This window comes from Eleutherodactylus coqui, chromosome 7 (genome assembly GCF_035609145.1).
Source record: "Eleutherodactylus coqui strain aEleCoq1 chromosome 7, aEleCoq1.hap1, whole genome shotgun sequence".
Lineage (NCBI taxonomy): Eukaryota > Metazoa > Chordata > Amphibia > Anura > Eleutherodactylidae > Eleutherodactylus > Eleutherodactylus coqui.
Window position 1 is genome coordinate 48,342,366 of NC_089843.1, and position 10,562 is coordinate 48,352,927.

Sequence of the window (10,562 nt, forward strand, 5' to 3'; positions counted from 1 at the left end):
GGGGGTTACAGAGGTAGGTACTGTAGGGCAGAGGTAACATACAGGCTGGGGGGTTACAGAGGTACTGCAGGGCTGAGGTAACATACAGGCTGGGGGGTTACAGAGGTAGGTACTGCAGGGCTGAGGTAAAATACAGGCTTGGGGGGTTACAGAGGTAGGTACTGCAGGGCTGAGGTAAAATACAGGCTGGGGGGGTTACAGAGGTAGGTACTGCAGGGCTGAGGTAACATACAGGCTGGGGGGTTACAGAGGTAGGTACTGCAGGGCTGAGGTAAAATACAGGCTGGGGGGTTACAGAGGTAGGTACTGCAGGGCTGAGGTAACATACAGGCTGGGGGGTTACAGAGGTAGGTACTGCAGGGCTGAGGTAAAATACAGGCTGGGGGGGGTTACAGAGGTAGGTACTGCAGGGCTGAGGTAACATACAGGCTGGGGGTTACAGAGGTAGGTACTGCAGGGCTGAGGTAAAATACAGGCTGGGGGGTTACAGAGGTAGGTACTGTAGGGCAGAGGTAACATACAGGCTGAGGGGTTACAGAGGTAGGTACTGCAGGGCTGAGGTAACATACAGGCTGAGGGGTTACAGAGGTAGGTACTGCAGTGCTGAGGGGTTACAGAGGTAGGTACTGCAGGGCTGAGGGGTTGCATACTCCGCACGCTGTGCCTGACTGCAGCCCTCCTTGCGTGAAGGAGGAGGGTGGAGCTCTGGGGGCGTGACTCCGGCCAGTGAGCATACTGGAGGCGTGTCTAGAGCTGGCTGAGCGGCCTGAGGGCTCATGGGAAGTGAAGAGGAAAGGAGGCGGAAGTGACGTCACGGAGGCTGAGCATGTAAACAAACAAGGAGGAGGCTGCAGCAGCATGCATAGCGGAGAGGCATGAAGAAACAAGCCAGCAGGTATGTGGGGTGGGGGGTGTGGAGGCGGCTGCTGTGCAGGATGAGGCTTAGATACAAAGGGACCTTGTGCGGTACACCCCTGTAACGTATTGGTGCAGCTCTGGCTTTGTGCATTGTCCTGTCCATCATGACCTTCCCTGTTCGGATGCCTGCAGGGGGGATTGTTTGTAGCTTCATGCACACAAAAAGCTCAGCCGGGGGAGAACACAACGGATTCTTTTAACATCCCTACAAAGTGCTCTGCTATTGGCTGTTGAATCATGGCAGCTTCTTACTCCACAGGAACTACATAAAAGCTTCCTGGGCTCGTCCAGCATCCCATCGCCTGTGACACTGCCGGCGGCTCTTCTTTACTTCAAGGATTTTGTTTCATTTGGTCGCTGCAGGTTTTGACTTTTCTTCGAGGACATCTTCATAGGAGTGATCGCTTCTAACTACACAGGTGAGCTTATTCGCTTCTATGTTCTGGTACCCTTCAAAATAGTGATCAGAACGTCCGCAGGGGCCACGCGTGTGCGATCCAGCGCCACGCGTGTGCGATCCAGCGCGGTGAAAATCGCATTAAAGAAAAATGGCCGCGATCGAGTGCCAATCTTAATTATTATATTATTGGCCATTCACACGGGCGGTTGCCACGTGATGGCAAAAAACGCAGGTGCGCGGAAATCCTTTGATGGGTAGAAATCCTCAGAATGACCGCTAATAGTTAAATAGCAGCAGCTGTCATCTTTTTCCCGTGTTGGACAGTGCTAAACTCCCTCCCCCTCTCTGTTTTCCAGCTCCCATAGACTTCTATGGGAGCTTCCAGCATATCTTGGCAAAAGATAGGGCAAACCGTACAAAATCAGTCACCATTTTCGGTTGTTTTTCCCATCGTAATTTTTTTTTACGTGCGCAAAAATCGTTCCTCTGGATGAATACATTGGAATCCAATGCTTCAGATGGTCGTGATTTTTGGACGCAGCTGCCATAGCAGCGTAAATACGGTCGTATGAATAGGGACTTATATACGTGATGCACTTACTTCGTGGAGCAGTCCTGTTCCAAGGTAGGATTCCTCTAAATCCAAGTAGGTCCTCAGTAATCCGAAGGGAACGCCAATTGTTTTTATCTGGTGCGCTACACACAGCCGCTGTCCGCCCGACCGCTTCTAACGTGACGTTCTGCTCTTCGGCTGTTGCACGAATCTCCTCTCGACTCTCCGCTCCTCCTAACTTTCCACCACCGTGACATCGTGTAGCGCATTATAGAACTGTACCAAATAAAAAATTGGGGATCCTCAAGTCCCCTGGATTACTGAGGACCTACTTTTATTTAGTCCTACCTTGGAACAGGACTCCTCTACGATGTAAGGGCATCACCCGGAGCACAGGGATTTTATCATTCTGTTGTGTTTTATGTGACCGAGGTATTCTTCATCCTGAGGGTTGCCCCTTGACGCTCTTCCTGTGCCTCTTGAAGATGCCTCCAGGGATTGGTGTAATGGATATAGCAAGGCCCCCTTGGACCGGTGGTATGGAGGACCTGTCTCACGACGGGCATTCCACATCAGCTGAGTCCCCCTTCCGACTATCAATGTCATAAAGTATCAATTGAATGGAACACTTTTCCGTTAACCTAATGACGTGTCTCCTATCATGGCGTTCATACTGGCAAATGGAGAGACACATGGCTCTCCTGCCTGTGGGATGCTTTTGTTTGCTACTTCGAAAGATATTTCAACATGTAAATAGTTAATTCGCTCACCTGGAAGATATGGTTTTTTGGAGGAAATGTTCGCAAGAGCGAACTCTTCCATTGCAAAGGAGAGCTTGTTCACTTGTAGGTTTGCAGTGTTACAGCACTCTCTGCACTCGATCCCCATGTAATGTAAGTGTTGTGTTTATTTACAGTTGTCGATTAAGAGGGCAGTCAACACTTCGAGGGCTACGATGCTTACTTGGGCTAAACGCCGTCTGGCAGCTGCAATCATGATACATGTAGCGGAGATGAAGATGGAAGAGAGGGAAGAGGAAGAGGAAGAACGTCCCCGCAAACGACAGCGGAGAGTTTGGTCCAAACAGCTGCAGCAAGGAGAAAGCTTGTCAGACTCGGGGCTTATAACAGAGCTACGGGAGAACAACCCGGAGGATTTCAGGAATTGCTTGCACATGTCTGAGGAGTCATTTTCTGTTTTGCTGGCATCTGTGAAACCATTTATTGAGAAGCGAGACACAGTTATGCGTGAAGCTATCTCCGCAGAGAGGCGGTTGGTGGTGACTTTACGCTTCTTGGCTACCGGCAGATCGCTGCAAGACCTGAAGTCCTCAGCTGCCATCTCAGTTCCTTCTCTGAGTGCCATTATCCCGGAAACTTGTGATGCAATAGTCAGAAGCCTGAGAGCAGAGTATTTCAAGGTAGGTTGTTGTAGCTACTTATCTGGTCTCAAGAACACTTGGCAGCTCATTAGCAAGAAAGTTGGGTGGGCAATCCAAAATCGTTGTGCAATCCCATAGGCGTGCCAAAGTTTTTAACTTCAGGGAGATATTTACACATCCGTTAAACTTGTTCAATTATTTTTGAATTTTTCCTTCTACACTCGGACCCGCACCCCGCATGCCCTATTGGCGTCAGAGAATCACACGATTACAGGACGTGTTTTGCCGTATCACGCAGCTGTAAATAAAACCGTATCAGAATGTGGCGCAAAGTGTTTAATAAATGCTTGCTTCTGTTTGTGAGCTTCACTGCTCTGTTCCATCTTGTAACCAAGTGTTATCTTTTCCAACAGTTCCCAAACACAGCAGAGGAGTGGAAGAATGTGGCAGAGGAATTCGATCGTCGGTGGCAATTCCCCAACTGTGGAGGGGCTCTTGATGGCAAACATGTTAGGATCTCAAAGCCTGCAAACTCAGGATCGTATTATTACAACTACGAGGGCTACTTTAGTATAATCTTGATGGCCCTGGTGAATGCTAACTATGAATTCCTGATGGTAGATGTGGGCCAGAACGGAAGATTATTGGATGGTGGTGTTTTGGAGAACACCAAATTCATGGAGATGTTGCAAACAGACAGACTAGGACTACCGAGCAATGCAGACACCAAGGCAAATTTGAATTTTGTGTTCATTGGAGATGATGCCTTTCCACTGCAGACACAACTACTAACCCCTTTCCCTCAAACCGTATTGGATCCTGAAAGCAAAATATTTAATTATCGTCTGGCAAGAGCCAGACGTGTGGTGGAGAACACTTTTGGCATTATGGCCAACCGATTCCACATTTTTCACACCGCAATCAATCTACGTCCAGAAAAAATAGACAAGGTAGTGCTGGCCTGTTGTGTCTTGCACAACTTTTTACGACGCCGTGACACACTGTCATATTCTCCGCCTGCAATGTTCGATAACGAAAATGTGGACACCTTGGAAGTCAACCCTGGCGAGTGGCGGTCAGAAGCACAAAGGATGGTACCTCTTCAGCCCCTTCAGGATCACTGTGCCTGTGATGATGCCATTCGTTCTCGCGAGCAGTATAGAACATATTTCAACAGCGTTGGTGCAGTACCATGGCAGGCTGGAATAATATGATATGTATGCAATGCTTATCCTATGCATCTAAAGGGAGTCTGCATGTTTTAGAGTGGGCTGAGTTGAGCAGGTTGATATGTAGTTTTATCTGGAAAGATTCAGTATGAGTTGTACTGGATTCATTTATATCTCTGCACATCCCAAGCCAAACAGTCCAATGGGCAGGATGTGCAGAGACACAAATGAATACCAGCTGACAGACACCCTTTAAATGCAGCCAATAAAGCGGGATGAGCTGAGCAGATTGATATGTAGTTTAATGTAGAAGGTTGTATAAGCTGTAATTTTTCATCCTTATGTAATAAATTAAATACATGACACAAACGCAGTCTGTTATAAAGTATACATTTTTTTTTTATAACTTAGTAAACTTTTTATGGAAAAGTAAATAACAAACCGCGTTGTAACTGGAGGCACTACTTCCTAGTCCAGCTAATGGGGCAGCACGATGACGACATGAGACCAGCCCCATCAGCACCCAATTACTGTGAAGCAAAAGTTCTGCGGACGCTGTAAGGAAAGTATGGCCTTGTTGGGAAGTGGAGCGACCCAAAGCTCTATTGTTGAATCCCTACAGGCCTTTTACAGACACCACATTTAAACGACCCCAAGATCACTATCACTGCAAGATGTCCCAGTAGCGTTCCAATATTCTATAGACATCAGTTTCCCTCCCATCGTATGTGCCGATTAATCTAATTGTCTTTTGCTAACTCAAAAGGCTGTTTGTCACTGTTGTTTTCTGAAACCTCGTTTCCAGGGTACCATCTCTACCCCTCTTGATACTTAAAATCTGTTTTTTCCCAGTGTGAGGTGCTTTGTCTGGGTGGACCGCTAGGATGGAGGCTCCTTAGTATTGGATGGGGAAGCCGAGCCCTCCATGGTAGGTGGTGTTTCTGGGGGCTGTTTAAACTGAATGTCCTATTGGACATACTGGTTGCTTCCTTCCATAGCTATCAGTCCACCATCATGGTGGCATTTTTGTCTGTTTTTATACCTACCTCTTCTGTCTCTCTATACTAACTAGTTGTCAGCGTTTGGTGTTCTAAACTGGAGATTTGAGAGAGTTTTTCTTGTGAGGAGCCCAAAGCTTTGACTATGCCTCTGATGTAGGCCTTATGTGTTTCCCACACTAGTGGTTGCTTATCTGATGATTTGTACATTATCTTTAAAGAAATGTTTTAAATGGGGTAGATATGGTTTTATAAACTTCCTGGTTATCCAGAAGAGATTCATTTAATCTCCGGCACCAACTTTTGTTCAGGAGGTCGGTCAAGGTTAATGTAACTGTGACCGGAGCATGGTCTGAGACTGTTATACTATCTATATTGGAGTTCTTGATTTGCGAGGCTAGGCTAGAGGAAAGTAGGATGTAGTCTATTCTTTGGTGTGAATCATGTACCAGAGAGTAGAAGGAAAAATCTATGGCTGATGGATTGACAGTTCTCCATGCATCTATCACTTTTAGTTGTTGAAAGACTTTATGCAATTTTCCGGGCTTGTTTCTAGATCTAGAATCTCTCCTAGGAGGAGTCCAAAATGGGACATAAGAGTGAGGTTAAGGTCTGAACTATTCTGTAATTAGTGTGAATTTACTTAGAGCGTCTGACGGCCAGGTAATCTGTTTTTTATTTGGTGCATACAGGTTTACTAGAGTGAAAATTTCCAAGTGGATCTTCCCCTTTATGAAAAACATTTGTCCCTCTGGGTCTGAATACTGGCTGATAAGAGTGAATGGGACCGAAGGATGTATTGCTATGGCCACTCCTTTGGCGGAAGAGGTTGGATGGTTGTCTACATACCATTTTGAACAGAAACGTTTAGGGAGTTTGGGGATTTTATTGCCTTTTGAAATGGGTCTCCTGTAGGAACTCAATCAGTGTTCTCAGCTTCTTTAAGGGCCAGCATTTAATAACCTAAGAGTGCATGTGTTTGTCGTGGGGATTTTGGATAGTTAATTTGTGTATTCACAAATGTCCGAGTTGAGGTTAAGGGTTAGATTAAGGGAAATATCGGGTGTTGGAAGTGTTCTAGGATGGATCCAAGGTTAAAATTGGATAGAGAATAAACCTTTATCCAGCTGTTAGACCTAGGTCTACCCACTGTGAGTCTGGTTAGGCCCAACTTGGCGGAAATGATATGTAACAGTTTTTATTCTTATTTCTGAAAACTTAAGTCTTGTCTGATCTTGGTGCGCACCTACATAATGCAACTATCAATTTGACATGTATGTTAAACATTTCTGGTGAATCTAGCAAGTTTTAATAAACTGGCATCAGTGCGGCCGAATGATATTTGGGTCCAGCACCGCAGGGGAAAGAGAGAGGGGGAACGGGGAAAGGAGGGGGTGGGGGGGGGGTGGAGAGACCAGACCAAGCATCCACCACCACAGCCGTGAGAGTCCCCTCCGCATTAAAATATGTTCCAACCCCTTCCCCTCCACGGCACAGCAGATAGCGTCAGGCCTGTCCGGGAGGCACATGGTAACGCCCCCAGGGTTGGCCCAAGCACCATCGGGTTAGCGAAGCAAGGATCCAGACCATGCTCCTAAATATAGTATATAAACAGTGCTGGTGTGTAGGAGCCTAGTAAACATCAGGAATATAGTAAATACTGTAAATCAAAGTTGCATATACTACAACCATAAACACATGTTTTACTACATAATGGATAGAAGAAAAAAAAGAGGTGAGCATGCAAGAGCCTCAATAAAATGATTTTTTTTTTTTATTATTAAATAGAATTCTATAAAAATATCACAATACAGAAGGGATGAGTTTCCCAAAAAAAGAAATAATGAGGAAGTTTGAGCGAAACGCGTGTTGGGGCTCAGGTCATAAGGTTGGGACCATTATGTTCATGTTCCTATTATTGTCCTGTACATGTGAATATGCAGTATTTAATATGCTTGTTGTATTATCGTCATCATTGTAAACATGATTGTGATAGCATTGAATATCTCTTGCTTATACATCTCTATTTGCATGACATGCTTCCTTTTTTGATGCATTATTTCTTTTTGTTTGGTAACTCATCTCTTCTGTAATGTGATATTTTTAAATCTATTTAATAAAATGGAATAAATTCTTTTTATTGAGGCTTTTGCGTGCTGACCTTTTTTTTTTTTGTCTAGCAGGAATATTACAGTATAATAAAACTAATTTGGGAGTAATATTAGAACCGGCTAATTAACAGCATGCCCAGCAGACATAGTAAGTCCATATTCTCTGATAGATCTTTCTCCTACAACAGAGTAAGAAGTCTCCAGATTGCGTTCCTTTGCTCGCCTCCCCACCTATGCTAGGAACCCTTTTCCCTCACACCTTCTCCAGTCCCTCTCCCCGCTAGTTGTCATCTACCTCACCACCATATTTAACCACTCTCAGACCTGTGATATTTTCCCCTCATTCAAACATGCTATCTTATCCCCACTGCTAAATAAACCGACTCTTGACTCGTCATATGCTGCCAACTACCGACCCATCTCAAATCTCCCTTTCATCTCCAAACTATTAGAATGCCTTATAATATATCTCTCTGAAAACTCTCTTCTTGACCCCCTACCTGATGGCTAAGTTGAGGGGGTGACTACTCCCTACTGATCCTCCTCGACCTCACACTGTTGCCCACAAACTCCTCACTATGCTTCGCTCCATTGGACTAAAGGACACTGCTCTCTCCTAGTTCACCTCCTACCTATCTGACCACTCAGTGTATCCTTTGCAGGCACTACCTCCCCTCCGCTTCCCCTTGCTTTTGGGGTCCACCAGGGCTCGGGCCCCCTCCTATTCTCCATCTACACAGCCCCTTTTGGACTAACTAGCAGGAGATTTGGCTTTCAGTACCATCTCTGTGCTGATGACACTCAGTTATACACAACCTCCCATGACATCACATCACCATTCCTCCAGAACGTCACTGACTGTCTGCCCGCTGTCTCTAACACTACGTCATTTCCCTACTTAAAACTGAACCTCTCAAAAACTGACATACTGGTGTTTCTGCCCTCTACTAACCGACCTTATCCTGACATCTCCATCTCATTGTGTGGCGCCATAACTTCCAGACACTCACTGTTGCCCTTATCCACTCTCTGCTCGATTTATTGCAACTCACTGCTGATCGGCCTCCCCTGTGCCAGACTCTCCCCTCTCCATTCTATCCTGAATGCAGCAGCCAGGCTTATCGTACCGTCCAGCTGCTACTTGGATGCATGTGCCAGTCCCTGCACTGACTGCCTGTCAAATACAGAATTCAATTTAAATTCGCCACCCTCATCCACAAAGCTCTCCACAGCACCGTGCTGCCCTACATTGCTTCTCTCATCTCAATCTACCACCCGGTCCGCTCCCTCTGCTCTGCTAATGAAATCAGACTGGGCCCCTTTAATTTAAACCTCTCATTCCCGCCTCCAAGACTTCTCTAGAGCAGCACCAGTCCTCTGGAACGCACTACCCCAAAATTTGCTCCTTGCAGTCACACCGATTCGCCCACTATTTGGCACAATCTTACTATTGTCTTTGTGTATAGCATCCCTCACTCTCCACCTCACCATACCGCGCACATCTCCAGCCCCTTTACCTTCTGTACCACCCCATTATCTGTAGTATGTAAGCTCGTTGGAGCAGGACCCTCACCCCTACTGTTTCCAGCAACTGATTACTAGATGTAACTGTGGTTTTGTTTCCCCCTGCTTTGTAAGGGCTGCAGAATATATTGGTGCTATATAAATCTTATTCTATTGCTTGTGGAGGCGTGGACGACAGTCGATCGCCGGATCTTTCAAGTGAAAAGAAAGGGGAAAACACAAGTTCTGCATACTGCGGGTACCAACAAGTAGTGTTGATTGAAGAGTCAAAATTGCCATATGTCCTGGGGACCTACACCATATCTCAAGGCAGCAACTCTAAGGATCTGGAGGGAGGTCGGCAGCTATAGATTCTTGAGCTTTGCGCGAGACTTCCTGCTCCTTGGAGATTTTTAATGGGTCACCTCCTTCCAAGGTGTTTGCTTGGATAGGTTAGGGAGATCTTCCAGTTCTCTCAGTGGCATCCAAGAAGCTGTCTGAATTGGCGGTATGTCTAGCTCTTTCCGGGTCTGCCGGGGTATGAATTATGATACATTTGCTGTCTTTTTGGACAGCTAGACCAAAGGGAAACAGCCAAGAGTATTGCAAGTTTATGAGGGCCTCCAGAAGGGGTTTAAATTGTCTTCTTTTGGCTAGATCCTCGAAAAATTGGAGGTTTGCTTCTTCGTATTTTAGTTATACTTTGCCCCTAGCTGCCGACAGTATCGCCTGTTTGTCGATAAATGAGAGCAGGCCGCAAATTACGTCTTGAGGCCAGTCGCCCATCCTTTGTTTTGGGCGCACTGCTCTGTGAATTCTTTCAATGATGATGGACTGAGCTCTTTACCTACCCAGGATTTCGATAAATAGTTCATTCGCTATGGTATGGAGTGTGTCTGGCGCCCAGGACTCTGGTAAGCCTTTAACCCTAATGTTGCGGCCGCAGCTCTTATACTTTTGACCTCCTATCAGGGTCAGTGCTCTGTCGATTTGATCTCTTTGCTGCGTGACGAAGGTGGACAATGTGTTAGTTTGTGCTATAATAGCCGCGCAGGTATTTTTGAGGTCCCCTACCATGTGACCGATGTGCTGGACCTAAAAGAAAAGTGAAAATAAGATCAATAAAGTTTTATTAATTGTAAAAAAAAAAAAAAAAAAGTAATACAAGTTTAAATCATTCAGACGACCGTATATCGGCCGGGTATTCACGAAGGCCGATATACGGTGTCTCTCTCTCTGCAGGGGAAGAAGGCTGAAAGAGCCGGGGGGCAGTGCTCTGAGCTCCTGCCCCCTCTCTGCCTCCTCTCCACCCCCCCTGCACTATTTTCAATGAGGAGAGGTGGGACTGGGGCGGGGCAAATTCACTGAACTTAGCCCCGCCCCCTTCCCACCTCCTATCATTGCAAATAGTGCATAGGGGCGGAGAGGAGGCAGAGAGGGGGCGGGAGCTCAGAACACTGCTCCCCGCTCTTCCAGCCTCCTCCCCCTGCAGAGTGAGACGCCGTATATCGTCCGTCGTGAATACCTGG

At 46.3% G+C, this 10,562-nt stretch overlaps 1 protein-coding gene across 1 annotated transcript; it reads left to right on the forward strand.

Annotated features, from left to right (window-relative positions):
- Positions 1-785: 785 nt before the first annotated feature.
- Positions 786-7,564, forward strand: LOC136572428 (putative nuclease HARBI1). Its single transcript, XM_066572970.1, has 4 exons — positions 786-895; positions 1,178-1,337; positions 2,788-3,291; positions 3,666-7,564. Exons 3-4 carry the CDS (start codon positions 2,827-2,829, stop codon positions 4,464-4,466), a joined length of 1,266 nt encoding a protein of 421 aa, XP_066429067.1. The 5' UTR covers positions 786-895; positions 1,178-1,337; positions 2,788-2,826; the 3' UTR covers positions 4,467-7,564.
- The last annotated feature ends 2,998 nt before the right edge of the window (positions 7,565-10,562 follow it).

Coding starts and splice junctions, on each gene's coding strand:
- LOC136572428 (XM_066572970.1), top strand. CDS start 2,827: ATGCTTACTTGGGCTAAACGCCGTCTGGCAGCTGCAATCATGATACAT. Junction 3,292..3,665: donor TGAGAGCAGAGTATTTCAAG/GTAGGTTGTTGT, acceptor CTTTTCCAACAG/TTCCCAAACACAGCAGAGGA.